The sequence below is a fragment of the Cyphomyrmex costatus genome, unplaced genomic scaffold, assembly GCF_001594065.2.
Source record: "Cyphomyrmex costatus isolate MS0001 unplaced genomic scaffold, Ccosl1.0 scaffold474, whole genome shotgun sequence".
In the NCBI taxonomy this organism is placed as follows: domain Eukaryota; kingdom Metazoa; phylum Arthropoda; class Insecta; order Hymenoptera; family Formicidae; genus Cyphomyrmex; species Cyphomyrmex costatus.
In genome coordinates this window covers 2076002-2095913 of record NW_017279009.1, presented here as the reverse complement: position 1 = coordinate 2095913, position 19912 = coordinate 2076002, and the positions used below count along the sequence as shown (strand labels likewise).

The 19912-nt window shown below is 36.1% G+C and overlaps 1 protein-coding gene across 1 annotated transcript; it reads right to left on the bottom strand.

Annotated features, from left to right (window-relative positions):
- Positions 1–1890: 1890 nt before the first annotated feature.
- Positions 1891–19291, bottom strand: LanA (laminin subunit alpha). The gene is made up of 29 exons (XM_018544871.1): positions 19079–19291; positions 17043–17189; positions 15554–15961; positions 15140–15353; positions 14672–14881; positions 14320–14592; positions 14108–14245; positions 13501–13773; positions 13055–13351; positions 12754–12912; positions 10358–12689; positions 9714–10217; positions 9409–9640; positions 8623–9331; positions 8164–8390; positions 7318–8077; positions 6931–7208; positions 6666–6853; positions 5967–6504; positions 5735–5865; positions 4809–5652; positions 4151–4691; positions 3970–4059; positions 3541–3750; positions 3292–3458; positions 2968–3210; positions 2741–2900; positions 2397–2624; positions 1891–2237 (listed from the first exon to the last, which is right to left on the bottom strand). Exons 1-29 carry the CDS (start codon positions 19289–19291, stop codon positions 1969–1971), a joined length of 10983 nt encoding a protein of 3660 aa, XP_018400373.1. The 3' UTR covers positions 1891–1968.
- Positions 19292–19912: the final 621 nt, after the last annotated feature.

The following is a 19912-nucleotide window of genomic DNA, read 5'->3' as shown; positions in this document are numbered from 1 at the left end:
TAGTTTCTTACTTTGCAGTATACTGGTTTATAGAGGTGTGCAAAATCGGGTTGGGATGGAAACGAGAATGCTTTTCGAGATCGGGACGGGATCCCGAAAATATTCAGGTTTCTCGAAAATATTCGAGTTTCCCGAAAATATTAATATTATCGGATCCCGACCTGATCCGCGTCTTCACGTCCCGTCTCAAGCATCGGGTTTCGGGAATTTTTGAGATCCTGCATACCTCTACTGATTAAGGACCGACAGATTATTAAAAATTATTTTTTTGACAGTAACTGATCTTCTACTCTATTTTTTTTATAGAATGATATAAAACAATATTATGTAATGAGGTAGATGTAAAGATAAAGGTAAAGATATTAGAATTTATTTTCTCGGAAAAATTTCTAATTCTGTTTTGTGTTACTTCTAATATTACTTCCAATAAGTCTTCGAAAAAGAAATTAGATAAAAATACGTAAATTATCGCTAAAAAGCGATAATTGTTAACTCTTTTGTACTTTTTTGTACCTTTTGATAAAAATTATGTTATCTGATAAACATCGTGAGTTTGAAGTATACATAATTATATATCTAGAGATTATAGTAAGACAATTCGATGAACAGACATATATATGTATATATATATGCATATCTCAGATATATATATACATACATATATGGTACACGTAACAGTTATAATAAAGCACAGATTTTACTTACAATTAGCACAAGTGATTTAATATACCTTGTATTTTTATTTTTTTTCTTATTTTGTTCGGATTATGCAATCCACAAATTTTGTCACAAATTAAATTAGACGCAATAAATAGATGTAATTACACAAATGTGTATATTTTATATTAACAGATATCAGCAATCAATAAATATTAAAATTAAACATTGCAAGAAACGTTTGCATGGCTGTGAATTCTGATTTAGTGAATAATGCTATATGATTTTCCATATATATTCTTTTGGAATATTAAATCTTTAGTGCTAAAGAGTCACGACTAATCATTATTGTTATTATGAATACAATAATAATTTACGAGATCTATTTTACAATAGAAAAAACGAATATTTTTCTTAAATATTGTATTAAAAAAATTTATGCACACACTATTTTCCAAATTACAACGTTTGGACAGTTTTGTGACATTTTTATTCATTGTTTCTTCATAAGTATAATTTCGTTGTTAAACTTAAAATCAATTATGCAGTTTTCACAGTTTTCACGATTGCACTTCTAGGATAGTTTTTACGTAAAATTTTAGTATAATAATTGCATTATGATACAAAGCTATGCTTTTAACAAACTTGCATTTATAAATACATTTTATTTATACTTTCATTAAAATGTTTTAATATTGTGCTTACATCGCAAATGTTTTCATTATGATCATTATAGTGATACGACATCGTGTCTTGACAAAGAGGCAAGCGTTATATTAAAATAGCGATTTTTGTAATGTTAATGATACCAAGACTGAGCCAAAAAGAGACGAAAATCCATGAGAATGAACTTTTGAGAACTTATTATGTAAGAATTTGGATTTATTTACAAGATGTGCCGAATGCGATAACGCACAAATATTACATATATATTCACAAAATAAAAAACGCTTATGACTTTTACAAAAATTCTTATTTCCTTTTTAATAGTTTGCATCATGTACAAAACCAACTTCCTCTATATGCCTACACATATTTTATAACTTACATTCTTTATTAAATCATATCTTTGGTTACGAGTTTTCTTATCCTATATGAATAATTTTTCATAGTTTTTTGATCCGAAAAAATATTTTTTTCTCAGAGAAAAATTAATTTACAAATTCGATTTTTGACTTATCAAGTAATTAAATTTTTGTTGATAAGTATCTGTTATTTTTTTATTAAGTGTGTTAGAAATTAATAAAGTATTTCGATGAGAAGATCTAATTGAAATTTTGGATAAAAGCTATAAATTCATAAACTCTTATTTTAAATTGTCGGGCATACACCGGTGATAACTTGTCCGTAGGCTCGTTCAGGCCTAATGCTGACTGGTCTCATGTTGATCAAAATATTATTGATACAGCCGACATATTGAGTCTGCGAGGTACTTCCTCGTAATCTTCTTCCCAACATCGGATGTCCACCGATGAATATCGGATGTTTTGATAAGACTCTAGCTACGTTTTTGCCGCCGATTCCAGGTGGTGCCGGTTTGTGATCGACTGATAGGAGTACTGCATTTTTCTGTTTAACAGCTGTTGAAAAAAGAAGTAATAGTAGAACGCGATTTATGTAAAATTGCTAAACATTAGTAATTGCTAAACCTTATTTTAGTTAAAAAAAGTAAATCAATAAAAAAAAATGGTTAAGATAAACACCACAGCTGTAAAAGTACTCATTAATTGACTCGATACCTCGAATATTGTGCCAATGGCCATCACACAGAGAGTTTGGTTTCGTCGGCTCGAATGCTGTTTCAATCGAACCTTTCTGAGTTTTTATGAGAAATTTAACGGTACCATTAATCATCTCTAGGACGAGATAATCCCTTTTACCGTGTACCGATAGTAAGTGTCCAGATGTGGATCGCGGTTTTATATCCATTTGAATATCGACTGTGCGATCCACGTTAAATCGATCGACTGAAAATTACATATTTTTTTTTATTAATAATCTTTGATTTAGTTAGCTACAATTAAAGATGATATTGAAAGATTTTTTATTTGACGAAACATATATTTGTATTAATTTCCTTTACCTGCTTTGAATAAATTACTGCCATTTCCTGGAAAGAAGAAGAGACCGGGCTCGACTCTCTTCGAACAAGGTATTACACCTATTTTTTCCGATGGTTCTCCGACGAGTTGTCCGTTCATCATGAAATTTCCTAGACAGCCGCTAAACGTCTTATTAAGACCCTGAAATAAAAAGAAATTATTATACCTTTGCAATCCTAAGTATAAGATTAAAAATCATGTAACTTACAATATTTGTGTACGCAATACTGGATATTTCTGGCAAGACGCCTGCTACGAAGAATGGCGGATTGACATTGATAGCAGTGGTATGTCCCAACGAGTATCCGGTCACTGCTTCCTCATCATCTACAATTAGTTGACCGTAGTTACCATCTCTCTTGAAGATTATGATATGCCATTGATTGTTATTGATCATCTTGTCACTCACTAGCAATGCTGGTCCGCTTCCACAGTCGAATTTGTAGTGAATCTAGAAGAATAATTTTCCAAGATCAAGATGATTTATAAAATAACTTTTCTGAGGAAAAATCATTTTTTATTGATCCCTTACTTTTCCACCAAGCATATACACGGCGATTAAGTCTTGTTTACTGAGATCGGAAGTATAGAATATAATTCCATCGTCCGCCATTGTTTTTATATCAATCTGGAAATCATAGTCATCTTTGTATCTTCCATTCAGCGTTCTATATTCTAATCTACTGTTCCTTATAGTGCCTAAAAAGAGTCATGAGCCGCATTTGAAAAATTTTCATTTGAATATTTTCCACTTATTATATTAAAAAAATATGAAAAGTACCAAATCGCCAAGCATTCTCAAGGTCAGGATCTATTGCTGGGTAGTATGGCAAGTGACATTTGTCGATGGTTTCAGGCTGTTCAGTCAGGCTGCTTGGTCTTTGCGTAGTAGTCGTTGTCGTGAAATCATATTTGTCTACGTTAATTCGCCCTTCCAATTCTGGTTCTTCTTCTTCTTTCTCATCTTTGTCCACATCGACTTCTATTATATCTAAAAGAAAATAATTTGTTTCTGTCCTATCTATCCATCATTATTTATGTCAATATAATTTATATATATGTATATGTATATGTATATATATATATACAGTCAGTCAAGTATAAGAGCATGGACGACAGTCATTTATCAAATAAGAGTGTTATCAGACTAATTTAAAGAAAATTTAAATAACTATATATATATATATATATAATGTTTTAGCTCACTTACTGATTTGAGTAGACGATTCTACTATATCTTCCAGACCTTCCGACGGTAATAATGGTGGCAAGAATTCAGGTTCAACGATCGATGGTGAAACTGAAAAAATTTAAGCGGTACAAATTTAGGTATAGCTAAAATATACTTTGAGAGAGACAATAATTTTATAAATTAAAATATCTTAACGTACGCGTCTGATCACTGCCTTTGCACTTTCCTAGAAATGCATGTGGTCTCTCGGTTGTATTAGCAAAATTAATTATGATCTCGCTGTTGAGGGTCGTATCGCCAATACAACCTACGAAGGGCACGATTTTTGGATCATCCAAATTGAAATTTGATGGCAGTCCACCAATGTATAAGTTGCCGTAGAGAAAATGCAATGGTGGCGGCGCTGAATCGGTGCTATAGTTCTTCGTATCGTCAATGTCGAGGCTAAGACCCGATTGATCATGAGTGGCAGTTACCACGTGCCATTCGTTATCGTTGAACTTAACATCCGACGGGCTTGTTCTAAGTTCCTCACCCTGACTAGTGAATACCAATTGTCCGTCCACCAGTGATAGATAACTAGTAGCCGCGTTTTGCCGATCGTCGTTGGTTGCGTAGAAAATGAGACCATCGCTAGCCAATGTCTTAAACTTGAAATTCACTTGTAGACCATCGGACGCTAAATTGCGCCACCTCACATAGCCGGGTGTGTTTTTCTCAAAAGAGACAAGACTGGCAAACTGAAAGATATAATTTCAAGAATTAGTGATAAGACAAAAATCTGCATAATAAAAAGTTGGATTTTTCAGGAAATTTTTTATTTATTTTCTGCGAACAATTAGTATTCCGTTAATTACCCTGACTGGACAACCAGGCATAACTCCAAATGCCTGTACGTTGCGCGTGAGATCGACTGAAGTATCTAAGATAACTACGTCATCGATGCACCCTTCGAAGCCATTATTGATAACCGAATCATAAGGATGCTTTGCATTAGGCGGATATCCACCAAAATAAATGTGATCCGATGTGACTAAAGGCTTGGTGGTTCCTCTCTCTTGACTAGATGCAACTGTGTGGTCATCTACCTTGAGTGCGCCCATTGTATCTTGTCTAATGGCTTCTAGAGTGTGCCAATTACCATCGTTGTATTTATCTGAGGACCTCAAAACAATAGTACCCTCGCCAAGATCGTACTGATACAACAATTGACCGTTTCTCATTTCTAAAGACAAGAACTGCCTTCCCTTGCCCATTAAATAAATCAATCCATCCTCCACAAATGTTTTGAAAGATAGTTTGATGATAAACTTTCTAGTATCTGGTGTAATCTGCGAGCTCTTTTTGCTAAGTATTGCGTAGCCGTGTCGATCAAAACGGTAGCCTCTGCTCGGCGCGAAATTAATGAGTTTGTCGCGTTCGAGTGCACTCTTCTGATTATTTTCGCCGTCGACAAAGTTCCAGAAAGATACCGGTATATCGCCTATCATCAGTTCCTCCATTTCGCCCTCGAAAGAAGATGCGGTTACGGCATTTTGGATGCGGAAGGACGATGGATAGCCACCGACAAAGAGTTTCGAATGTTCCTGATCCACATTAAAGATATAATATGGACCTGATAAAACCCGTTCTTTCTCGTATAATATATCTTTGCCCTCTCCAATATCTTCGCGAACGATCAACTTGACATTTTTACCAGTTCTGAAAGAAAAATTTCGAGAAACATCAATACAAAATTACAATACAAATTAATTTAGACTAGATAAAGCCATACGATTCCAACCTGTCGATAATTATCTGCCGCCACACATTATCCGATACAAATTTGTTATGATTTATCTTCTCTGGTCCAGATCCCAGATCGACTATAAGCACAGGATATCCGTTTTCAATCAACAACGCCATGAAGTCATGCTACGAAATATAAAATTATTGTTGAGAAAATTTTCTTCTTATCTCTTTGATTCAAATTAACTCACTTTCATAACTATTATATTAGATTTTATTAGGCTCACCGCTTTAGAGCGTGGTAGCTTTGACTTTTCCTCATTGCCGAGATACAACAGAAAACCGTTGGTCTTGTTGGTCCTGAAATATAGGGATATCTTTGTGGATGTAGATAGTAATGGCAAGCTCTCTGGATTCTTCAGTTCCAAAGTAGTATTCCTGTAGAAGGTCAAACCGGTTTTGAACCGATTGGCCAGTTCCCGCGCATTCGCGATTTTGTTTCTTAGAGCCTCGATTTTACTTTGTAAATCATTCCCGGTTGCGTCAATTGATTTCTGATTGTCATTTAAACTGTTTAGTAAACTGTTGATATTTGGCATCACTTTATATACACCATCCAACTGCTTATTTGCTTGCGAGATTTCACGGATTGTCTCTGAGGTATTCTTCGAGAGTTGCTTTGTCTCCCGCAAATCTTCCGGAATTTCATTCACAATGTCGTTCATGTCATCGATGGCGTTCTTAATGTTATGTTCGACATTCATTGCTTGATTCATGGCGTCATGTGCAACTGAAGACGATTGTGAAGGAATGTTGTCAAGTGTCCTGCAATTTTTATTTACGAAAAATAGATGTATATTTCAATACTCAATGTGCCTTATGCTTGTTGCTTCTAAAACATAATTTAATTTAATAAACTTATTTTTATAATTAATTATAGAAAATAAAATGACTTGACTTTTTAAAACATAGAAAGCAAGCTATACTTGTCGATAGAGTCGAGAAGCTCCTTGTTACGTTTATTTTGATTCTCAATCAGAGTCGCGTTGTTCCTTGCGTCTCGCAAATCATTCTCGGGCTGGCCTGTCGTTTTTGTTAGAGCGAACTGCGCGGCAGCTAACAATTTAAAGCACTCGTTTCGAGAGTCCAACATCTTTTCCTCGAGTCCATCAGTCTGACAATAATAAATAAAATAAAATTCATTCAAGAAAATAGATATGAATCAAAATTATGATGTTCAGTTTTTTTTACCAATGTTGTTGCGTTGTCAGCAGCAATTATAGCATTGTCTGCAGCATCTTTTGCGGTTTGAATTGCGGTTTCTATATCCCTGTATGCTGAAACAGCCCTCACCGCGTTAGTATTGCGAGTATCAGTTAGTAAACTATCCAATTCTAGTGAACGATCGTGTAGATATGCTGCGTGAGCATGGGCTTTCTGTACTGGGTCAGCCAGATCGATTAACATTTCATCATTTAACGCAATGGTGTTGTTCAGTCGATCAATCACATCGCTGTCAGTGTTAGTTCCTAGAAAAGAAAAAGGCAATTCTAAAGAAAAGGAAAATTATTTCTGCAATCATTTTATCGCTATTTTTACAATTATCTATCAAAATATCAAAGTATCAAAAACACTCACGTAAAAGATCGAGATTGGTCTTTGCATGATTAAGGAAATCACTGGCATTATTCTTGAGTTGTTCTCCAGCCTCCAAGTCTTCTCTCGCCTCGGCAGTGGAGTTTTTCACAACGTCAAGGTTGCCACTCTGTACAGCGATTCTATTCTCTCGATTCAGCTTATCCGCTATACTAGCAGTATTTTGAGCTAATTGCACAGTGTCCAGCAAGTCATCCATTTTGACACTGACATTTTTTATCCTAATGTTGAGATCAGTTACAGCGAAGCTTAGGTTGCTAGCCGGAAAACTGTACTGTTGCATTTCGGAAATCAGTATATTAGCCTGATTCGCTTGGTCCACGGCATCGTCCCGAAATTTAGTGAAAGAGACATCTTTGATTCTTTTTAGAATCTCCTTCGCTTCGTTCAATGCATTATCGACTTTGGCGCTCGTTCCTAATTCAATATTCAATGCCAATGATTGCACTTCCGATACGATCTGATTGACTAAGTCAATCTTATGTACCACATCTTCCTCCAGAGTGTTCATATTCCGCAATGTATTCTCTGAGTCGTTCTTCCACTTGTTAACGTCTTCGGTAGTAAAATCAATCTGTTGTTTATGATAATACACTTCATGTTCCATCTGCTTCAGCTTCTCCTGTATCGGTAGTAGATTTACCTGACTTGGATCTAATAATTTAACTTCGGGATAGAGTTCGTTGACCATATCGTTGATAAATTTAAGTCGTTGATTCGTAAAGTAGCCTTCTGCAACTGTCTGAAAATGTATAAAAAACATAAAATTATATTGATTTTTAAACAATGTGCATAAAATATATTCATAAATTATTATATTTTATTTACATTATACTCGCGCGAGATAGGCTCTACTAAATCAGCTAGTTCATCTGTGACATCCAAAAGATTTCCCGTGCAGGAACCGCAAGAGAAACAACCCTGTGACGGAATAAGTACGTGCCGATACGGACAGTGATCGCACTTCTCACCAATCACACCAGGTAAACAGGTGCATTGACCAGTGGATGTGTCGCAAGACACGCCGACAGAATAACCAGTGTGACATTCACACGCTGAAAGAAATGGGATGATTATATATTTAATTTTTACACTGTATGATTATATCCTAATGATTTATCTAATTTTTAATTCAAACTTTAATTAGTAAAGCTTGTTTAATTTTAATAATTATTAAATAATTTAATAAAGACATCTTGTTTGTAGCAAAATAAATTTTTGTTCTATAATTAACAATTTTATTCACAATATTTATAAAAGTGATCATGCAGTGGGAAATGGTCTTACAGGTGCATCCATCACGTCCGTAATTCCAATATCCCTGAATACACTGGTCGCATCTGCGACCGGTGACGCCTGGCATGCATTTACACTGTCCCGTTTCTCCGTCGCATTGGCTATTTTCCGAGGCCAAGTCGCAGTCGCATGATTTGCATCCCTTGCAGGTACCGAAACCATAATGATTGGGTGCACAGCGATCGCATTGTTCACCGATAACATTTTGTCGACAGAAACATTGACCACTGTAGCTGTCGCAATGTTCCATTCCGCAGTTATCGCATACGCAGCTACGACAGTCTTTTCGCTCCACGGCATCACCGAAATAACCGGGAGCACACAGATTACACGCTTCACCAGAGGTATTGTTTAAACATTGCAAACATTCACCAGTGATACTGTCGCATGAGTCAATTTGATTGGTGTCAATATTGCCGGAGCATTCGCACGGCTTGCAGTAATCACCGTATACTTCAGGATTGCCGTAATAGCCGGCAGCGCAAGCCTCGCATCGAGCACCGTAATATCCGGGCAGACAGTCGCAGCTAATCTTATTGCCCTCCTCATTCACCTCACAGCCGGTAGCAAAGTTATTGGAGGCGACCGGTAACGGGCATGCACAAATCAGACAATCGGTCGGTGTGCCCACAGTGGCATTGCCGTAGTAACCTTGCTCACAGAATTCGCAATGGTTGCCGGTGGTGCCATTCTTGCAATTCTGCAAAGAGAATCAGAAAAGTTACAGATTTGAAGAAAAACAAGAAATTTTAGACTAGCGAAGTTTTCATAATTTACCTGACAGATTCCGGTGTTTACATCGCACGTAGTCGCATGGCCGTTACATTGACAAGGCGCGCAGTACCCTCCGTATGGTCCTGACTTAATCCTATAATATCCCGGAGCGCATTCCTCGCACGAGAATCCTTGATAATTAGGTGGACACTGACACTGTTCTACGCTGCCAGCCGGGATGCTATATTGAGCTGAATATTGTTCCGTTGTAATGTCCCAAGTTACGTATGATAATCTGTAAAGATATTTATTACATGGAAATAATAAGGATTCTTCGACATTTCTATGAAAGAATTATTGATACATACGAAGCCGTAATGCTGGGGTTCCAGTATGTAGCACGCACGTATATTCCACGCAGATCTTCGAGAACAACCATAATTTGTTCTCTAGTAGCGCTGAGTCTGTTGCTAGTTACGAAGTTAGCTTCGACGAGGCGAACGGACGCTCTAAAGTTGACAAAGGATGGTGGCTGTTCATCGGAATAATAAAATAACGTAGTATTAGCGCCTTGAAGAATTACATCAGCGGCGCTGACAGCCTTGCCGAAGGGTCCCGTGCTATAATAGACACTATAATTTAAGTAACCACCGTAAGAAGTCAATTTTTTATTGAGATAGGTATCAGGCGCCGAAAAGAAGATGACATTCTCGAAAGTGTCGTTAGCGATGAGCGAAACCGTAATTGTAGTTGCATTCTCCACAGGATAGGTTGATAGATTGCTAAAGTTGCCACTCTTATCGATGGGTATGATTAGTTCCCAACCAGCCATATCCATAAGATGAGTCCAATAGAGATTCGCGGAGGCGCATCTGAATAAAAATATTCCATCTTTTTAAAAATATAAATTCTTTTAACTTACACATTATGATAAGAATTAATCCCTATTAATGATGATTTATAGATTTACAGCGTTTATTATCAATGACAATGGCAAATATGGAAAACGTACCTAGTAGTCTTGCCAAAGCAGAAGCACTTGGTACAACCGTCTGTATTTTCAGCTTGAATATTAAAGGTGCCTTCGCGGCACACGTCACACGCCTGACCTTGCACATTTGCCTTGCAGAAGCACTCGGCCGTATATTGGTCGCAGATATCAGCAGTTGTACCGCGTGAATCGCAGTCGCAGCGTTCGCAATGTGGGAATTGCGAGTAACCAGCATGGCAACGGTCACATTGACGGCCCACTACGTTCTCCTTGCAACGGCAGCTGCCGTCGAGTAAATCGCACTGCAGATCACCATCCAAAACACCCAAGGGTGAACAGTTGCACTCCTCACAGCCGATAATTGGGTGGAATCCGTAGGTGCCAGCTTCACATTGATCGCATCGTTGACCCGTTACTCGAGGTGGACAAATGCATCTGCCAGTATCCCGTTCACAGAGAGTAGGGCAATTACACGGTCTACATGTAGGAAAGCCGTAAAAGCCAGTTTTGCAGACCTCGCATCGTCTGCCGATGATATTCGGCCGACAAGGACATTGGCCGCCGAATTTTTCGCACTCAAAACTAGTGGAGCCTTCGCCATCGCAATTGCAAGGCAATGCACCATTATTATAGTTAGCCGTTAACGAAAAAGTTGAGTCACGGCAGAAGCCATCCTCGGTGACGTTGATATGGAAATGATTACTGCCGCAACGTTTAATGAACTCATTTGTCTCGTCAAACTGCAATTTACTGAGGATCTTGTCATTGTACTGATCCGCCGGGATCACCAGGACATAATCTAACCAAATACCGCGGCCAGGCTCTTTTAGTGTTAGCACAAAATTTTCAATCAGCTGAAATCGGGTATCGTTGTTGTCAATTTGACGTATAATGCTACGACAGCCGCTGTTACTAGGACAGTGAGGAACCGGCACTTTCGCTTCGTAGAATTTGCCGTTCTGCACTAGCACATCTAGCTCAAACTGAGGGTGGTCCGGTTGATAATACTGTACCACAAAGATGTAATCTCCCGGTTCGGAAACCTTCGCGTGAATATCCACCATATCGCCATCGCCTAGATAGATCAATTTAGTGGTGTTATCATAAATACCGTGAGGTCGAATTTCGGCTTCGAGAATGTTGTTAGAAGTCTCGAATTCGATCTTCTTGGCGTCGGCGGCATCGGGAAAAAGTCCTTGTATACATTTACCATTTTTTCTTACACAGATAGATTTGGGCTTTATATAATCCAGCGACCATTGATGATAGGGAATCGCCACTATCGAGTCGATCGCGATGTTTGAGGTCGGCTCACCGGTCAGTACCAAGCTAACGTAGTTCGATGAGAAATTCATGACAGCCACCTTACCGTAAGTATCGGTAACAACCTGACGACATGTACTGGTATACCTACAGGGATTGAGGGTGACTCTGCCTTTGCCAACGGTATTCGCCTCAATTAATAGTACTGACGTATCTTGCTCATTCCTCGGAGTAACATACGTCACCACGAGAACGTGAGGACCAGGTTTGCTGATTCTTAGTTCAAAATGGATTTCTTCTTGTTGATTGTTTATGAGTGGCACCTCATCCTCGTTAATTTCTTGCAAAGTCTCGTGATCAGTAAAATACTCGGTTAATGGGATCCGGACATTGTTCTCACTAAGGAAACCACCAGCGCCGTGGACTGAATCAAACCGTGTCAAATTCGGATATCCATAATGCCTGCAGAGTCCCTTGTAACCGACTTCGCAGGGCACATTCACGTCCTGTGTCAATATGCCGCCCTCGTAGTATTCCGATGGTAATAAAACGAAGTAATCAAGGAACGTTTTCTCTGTGGCAATTTTGATGGACCAGTGTCCAGGATTCATCACCATAGGTAATGGATGGTTGCCATATGGTCCGGCAACTGTTACGAAGGCTGGGCGAACGGTCGGTTTAAAGTTGACTGTAAACTTCTGCTCTATTTCAGATAGACTGTCAGGAATGATAGTGATGATACCGAGGACGGACTCATTATTGGGATTAACATAACGTAAAACCATTCGGTAGAGCGAAGACTTGCCGATACCCACGCCCAGTATAATCTCCCTTTGTTGCGTAGTAAATTCGGCGTAACCTTTCCAACTGAAATCCGGAAAGATATCTTCCGCGAAGCCGTAGCGGACACTGCTTCCACTAAGAGTTTTACCAACCTCGGCTTCGTATTGATACTGATGAAGGGTAGGAAAGTAGTGCGCCTTTAGAGGTTCCTTGCACGTTAGACCGGTAATTCGTGGTTGGCAAGGACATTGGCCAGTTTGCTTGTCACATACCGGGTTGACGGAACCGCCAACGTCGCAAGAGCAATCTTAATTAAAAGATGTGGCGTTAAAATTAAAAATTAAATATTACGAAATAGTTGATTAACTTACCAGAACAACCAAAGAGATTGTTTTCCTGAAGATTATATGTTCCGTCGATGCATCGGCTACATCCTCTATCGGTTACGCCAGGTTTACAGATACACTGCCCAGTCTTAGTGTCACACTCACCGATGTTGCCGATAACTCCAGGAATGTTACAATGACATTCTTAAATACAAATACACTTTATAAAAAATCAAATATTTTAATGTTATATAATTATTCCTTTTTAACACATAAAATATAATATTACTTTATAAATACAATGTGTTAATGGAAATTATTTATTATATCCGAAATAAATCCGAACCTTCGCAACCGTCTGGGTTGTAAGGCTGCAGATTCCAATAAAGCGGCTTGCATTGGTTACATATTCTTCCTTCAACGCGCTCCTTGCATTGGCAAAGTTCACCGGGCGGCAAAGAGCCGCAACCTTGAAAAGTTGCGACTATGCCAGCCGGATCGCAGTTGCAACCCTCACAAGTAGGAAAGTTGTAGTAGCTCTCTTTACATTGCTCACATCGAATGCCGTCGAAGTTCTCGCGGCATTGACATTTACCTTCGCCGTCACAGGACACACCGATCGAACCATGATCGCAATTACATGCTAAAAGTAAAATATTAAAAGATATTTAATTGACACAAAATATAGAGCTATGATTAATTTAATTAATAAGATAAAAATTAAAATGTCAATATTATTAAATTATTTAAAAATAATAAAATAATGAGAACTTCGACGTGTGAATTACATACCAATGCATTCTGGATATTTATAGTATCCTGGACTGCATTGACTGCAAGTCCTTCCGGCGAAATTGGCGAGGCATGAGCACTTGCCCGTAGAATCACAACTGATGCTGGATGACCCGACGGAACTACAGTTACATGGTACGCAATTAGGATAGCCGTAATATCCAGGTGTGCATTGGTCGCATCTAACGCCACCGTATCCTTCTTTGCACAAACAAACGCCATCCGTCTTATCGCAAATACCGGGTTGCGTTCCGCGCGCATCACAATTGCAATCTAAAAATTGCACAAAGAAATCATGCTTAAAATTCATGTCATAAATATAGAAACAATTTATCCTGTTTTATTGTATTATGTTTAAACAATGTTAAATTTTTTGTGATACAAAAGATCTAAAAATATTTTCTTTTTTATTGGAAAAAAAGATTTAAATTTCTACAGAATAAAGAAAAATAAAAGAAAATAGTCATTAGAGAAAAATCATCAGCAGTTCAATGAAATTTGTATTGTCATTGAGAAAATACATAAATTCGGTATTATGCTGTAATAGTCATAGTATTTTCTTAAATGTATAATCAAAAATTATAATAGCTAAAAACTTATGTCGTACATGTGCAAAAAGGATAATTGTAATACCCGTCCTCGCAAATGTTACAAGTTCTGCCTCCGTAATTGTTTTTGCACGTACAGTTACCAGATATCACGTCGCAGACATCATCCAGAGCACCCAGAGGATTGCAATCACAAGCTGAAATCGTAGTGATTGACGTTACCTTCTAAACAACTTTAAAGACGTTAGAATAACTTTTAAGATTCACTTACGTAAGCAGTCGGGAAAATTGTAATATCCTTCCGCGCAGAGATTACAGTAGTGACCGGCATAGTTTAGCTTGCAGGGACAATAACCGTCAATTGCTTCGCAATAATAACCGTCGGTACCTCGCAAATCACATTGACAGGGTAAGCAATTAGGATAGCCAAAGTATCCGTAATTGCAAGAGTCGCAATTCGGCGGTGTGAATTCTTTGCGACACTCACATTTTCCATTGGAATCGGAGCAATCTCCAGTAGAGTAAAAATAATCACAATTGCAGGCTAATTAAACATGTAAAAAGTTCAATTTGTAAAATTCATAAGAAATACTAAAAGTAATTTATATCTTAAATAAACTTACGTTGACATACGTCAGTTGCATTGAGTGGTTTGTCCCAAGGTCTGTAGAATTTGGGTTTGCAGCGATTGCAGTTGATGCCTTCAGTATTGTGCTTGCAATTCTGACAAATACCACCACCCTCGTAATTACCGTAAATATCCAATGATAAATGTTTTTCATCAATGATCGGATCGTAAATGCACTCGTCTGAATGTTCAAAGCAGTTGCAAGCTGCAAACATAAATTCATTGTTAAAAAAGATAATCTATATCTCCGCAAATCCATTCTCTGCTATTCTCATAAGAGTAAAGTAGCAATAAAATTTTAATGAAGCAATAAAAGTCAACTTGTTATTATAAATAATTTACAGATTCAAAAAAATAATTTTCAACAACTAAAATTAGTTAACAAATCTATATTTATTATTCCTATAATAATTGATAGACGTTAAGCTAATTCTTAAATATTGAGATAGTAAATTATTCTTACGTTCACATATGAATTTCTGTGATGCTGTGGACTGTCTCCATTTTTTTTGCTCGAAACCTTTGCAACACGTTGCACACTGAGGTCCGCAAGTATTGTGCTGGCACCGGCAGACTAGTTTCTTCGGCATGTTAGGGTCTTGAATGTCGCAAATGTCCGCGTGACCGTTGCACATACAACGACCGCCAATACTGATATCTTTGATCGAATAAAAGTACTGTAATACAAATAAACTTTTTTAAACAAATTAAAAATAAATTTAAAAAAACTGCAATATATATGAGAAATATTACTAACAAATTATAGAATGTCAATTTCTTTTGTACGGTAAAATAAAAATTTATTTCAACGACAAGTATAGAATCATCTCAAGACTCAAATATCAACGAGAAAATGAGAGTAAACGTGTCAACTTACTCTTCTGGTAACGGTAGGATCTTGACGAACGACGGACATAAGATGTCCCAACAAGTTCTTCGTCCTGAGAAAGCGAAAACGAACGTTGGTTGCCCGCGTCCACTCTTGTAACAAAGTCGAATTGAAATAGTGCTTCGCTGAGGGTCGATTATTTAAGATAGAGATCGGAATCTCGCCACCTTCGAGGGGCACAACTTTTGAATATTCAGTCGTGCAAATTACGCTGTCATCTCGAGTAATCGGTTTGTGACTGTCTACCCCAAAGTAGGTCAGACAATCGCTGGCGGAATCCGAAAAGTATTGCCAGGGCGACCAAGTTTTGCCATAATCTTTCGACTTTTCCAGGATCCAGAGTCCTGGCCGAGGTGAATTACCCATTCGTATGTAAACGTAAGCTACGTGAAATTCCTGAAAAAAATCTGTTTCAAATTTTCCCTTCTATTTCCTTGATTTTTATTTTTTCTAATAAACAAAAATTCTTATCCATTTTTCTCTTTATTTTCCGAAAATCTTTTTATTCTACTAAACATATTATCTATATACATTATTTACGGAAGAATCTATATTATTGCTTTATCTAATGAAATTTATGGCTTTCAATCTTAACTTTGTAAAAAAATATACGTTCCTGCGCTATTTTAGACAAAATAATGTGAACCCTAAAGTTAAAAATCGAGGACTGAATGCCAGATGTGTGCCATGTAGGGCTCGATACTTTAAGAGAGAACTACGATTACTGAAATGAAAAGTATAAATGCTAGCTAAAAGAAAAAGTGAGACAGAAGGAGAAATAGGGACAAAGAATTATTCTTTTCTAGGATAATAGAACTAAGAAATTTGAGACTGTAATAAATTTCGAGCATAATTAAGAATATATCAGAACTAAAGAAAGAAAAAAAGAAATAAAATATTTGAAAAAACATTAGAAATAAATTATTAAAAAGAGAAAGAGAGAGGGAGAGAAAGAGAAGAAGGAATGTTCTAACATTGCAACGGTGTAAATGAATCTTTCTAAGAAGATGATTAGCGAAGGAGCGAGAGCAGAGAGCCTTTGAGTACGAAAAGATAAACTATATACTTCTGTAATAACAGCTAGTTAGACTAATAGAATTATATGGATAGATCGTCAATATCCAAATAGTTTTAATTCAAAAGTATCAATGGATTAATTGGATATTAATTTATTGGAAACTAAGATATTCGCAAAAAATTTTTTGAAAAAATATATCTGCAATTTTCGATGATATAACTGATAACTAAATTTTCCCTCATTCGTCTTCGAGACTTTAATACTTTTCATTATTCTCCGGAAGTAAACCAATGATAAATCTTCCCACTTGCAGGAAAACGCCTACTTATGCGATAGAATGTTTATGTCGCCGATAAAAGAATCGCGCATCATTATTTCCTGTTACTTCTGAATCAGACCTTTACATATTCCAAAAACTTTTGTTAATAATCTGTACATTTTATATCATAAGTAACTTACCTGTCCCAGATTGATCGTCAGATTAACTTCATTGTATTTCATCCCCCTGGATAAAGGTGGTGATTGCCACCACGTTTCCATACCATCGACCGCATACTCGGGCGGGTGTCTTTTTTCAGGATTTTCAGGATCACAATAATCGCATACCTATGGAAAAACAATATTTATCATTACATCGAAAAGACAAAAGAATTAATGAAATTTAATATATATATATATAGAAAATTTATCTTACATGTATAAGCTGAACGAAATAAGAATCTTTTGCGAGAAGAAACTTAGCCCACATAATTTTTATTTATTTTCGTCACACATATACTTAAATTGCTATATTACATTAAAATTTTAAAAACAAAATTTTAATTACAAATCTTAATATAGCAATGTAAATTTAGATAGTTAAAAGATAAATTTGAAAAAAAGAGTTCTTTTTCTGAAATCTGTACATGGCATAGAAAGCTTCTTAATTTCGGTGGGTGAACGATCGAGTGTTATCGAGAGGTCATTCATATCTTCTGTTTTATCAGACTCCTCGCTTCTAGTTCACTTCGGTTTCATCTTCTTTTACCCACATAGATAGGTATATGATGAAAAACGGTGTCATAAACTGATATCTCGTGGTCTTAAATACTAGTGATCTAACTTGGATGCTAACCAACATTGTAATATAATTAAAATATAAACAATTATACAGATAATTTTGATAATTAGGATAAAATTTTCAGACATTATAATATTTTAACATGGTAAAAAAATTAAACGTGTGGATATTATATATAAACGCATTGTTTTAATATTTTTAATAAATGTATTATGTACACATTATGTGCGAGCGATTTCTATTGTCGACGATAAAGCATCGTATAAGAAACGCGATCCTGCGAGTCTAGCGCATTCTTCAAACACAATCATAAACCGTGCAAACTGGTTTTTAGCTGGAATCTTATAGAAGAGCCTTGTAGTTGTCTTTTGTTCTGATTCCACAAAATGTTTAATGTATCGCGAATAATATTAATTTTTAGAATAGACTAGAATGCCACAACCACGCTGACGAATTACAAACGTATTACAAAAATATATAGAAAATAATTTTATTTCACTTTTTAATAATGTATTCATATTATTATTTCAGCAAAAAAATTTTTAATTAGAACTTTTAAAAAAAATTTTTAATTTTTTCTCAGAAAATATTAAAAGTATAGATAATAGTAAAAGGAAGAAGACATATATATATAATAAATTTATTAACATATGTGAATAAACTTTATATATATAATAAAAAAGCTACGTGAAAAAATCTCTCATCAATTTCTTCAATAAATTCCTTTATACGTCCACCGCTCGATTGATGAAAGCTAATCAATGGTTTCATTCATCTCTCCCGATTCTTTATCATAACACCTTATCGTAATTCTCAGATAGACAGAAAAAGTGCGAGAACTATATAATTATAAATGTTTACATAAAATATTACATTTATTTTGACGATGAATACGCGAATAGCTATTAATATGAAAAGAAAGAAAACAAAAAAGGAAGTGTTGAGTAATCACGTCGATGCCTCAGAATTGATAAACTCTTGGACTCATAGGACCTAACGATAATAGATAAAATTCGGTGCGAATACTGAAGACGAAAATATCATAAATTTCTTGGCATGTAAGAATATATTCGTTAAATTAATTTTCACATGATATTTATTCAACAGATAAGTTGCAAAAAAACATAATTTTTTTCTACCTTATATCTATAAATTATTTCTATATCTATATACTCTATATATAAAAATATCTAAAAATAAAAAAATTGTTTAGTATTCGGTATAAGTTTTTAATATTTTGTAGTTTCACTGAAAAAAGTTTTTTTTTACAACAGTTTTTCTAATTATTAATTTAATTTTGACTAATTTATTATTTCAAAAGAAAATTTGATAAATCATATTTAATTATATTTAATTAATAAACATTATATTACACACTGTATCACAAATAAGCACTATCGATTTCTTTTACAATATTTTTATCGCTAATATTTACCTGGCCTTGAATCAAGTTGATATCTTCATCCTGATCGGCGTTCGCGCCGACGAGTTTGCAATAAAGTTCGGGACCGGTGGTGTCTACACCGCACGTAGCCGAAGCTTCGATCTCTTTGCCTTCAGCCAAATTGAAATACGGCGGCGTCAGGATTTCGCTCCTGGACAGCCGGATGATCAGCAGAAAACCGGCAAAGATTGCCGGTAACTGCATCCTGCCAGCAGCAGAAAATCCAACACCTTCTCAAGTTCTTTCGAAGAATTATTCCACTCTTTTTTTTTCTTCACTTTCGTCTTCCCTCCACGCTCTTCGCCTCGCTCCCTTCCTCTCTCTCTCTTTCTCTCTCGTGAGAGAGACGATGATGTCTGCACGCTTTCTTGGTGTCGACTGTCCGGACCACGGTTTGTACAGTGCCGTCGACTTGCCAGATGAGAAGAACTCGGTGGGGGTGGTACAGATCAGTGATCTTCAAGTCGGAGCTTGAATCCCGTGTGGACCCAAGTTCAGGCACCCTGAGTTGTTTATGTACTATCTTCAGCTGGAGTTGTCAGATTTTTACGCAAGTCTATTAAATGTTTCTAACAAAGATTTAAAAATTAGTAAGAAAATATTCTAAATTTTGTCAAAATTTTACTCGGAATGTTACTTTTGCCTTTACATATGTTGTTTTAAATATTTATGTATATTTCGTAGCGCGAATTATGTATATTTTCGTATGTTGTTTATATCCTATGCATATATGCTATAATTAAAAATTTCCTAAGAATATATTAATAATTTGTTCATAATAAGATTGTATTTTTTTTCACAAAGGTAATATATATATATATATAT

Bases quoted from the DNA above. Each gene is read 5' to 3' on its own strand.
- LanA (XM_018544871.1), bottom strand. From the start codon at position 19,291: ATGCAGTTACCGGCAATCTTTGCCGGTTTTCTGCTGATCATCCGGCTG. The intron at 13,774-14,107 runs GTACGACATAAG...TGCAATTTTTAG, and splicing joins CAATTATCCTTTTTGCACAT to ATTGCAATTGTGATGCGCGC. The intron at 2,238-2,396 runs GTATCGAGTCAA...TTTTTTCAACAG, and splicing joins CCATTGGCACAATATTCGAG to CTGTTAAACAGAAAAATGCA.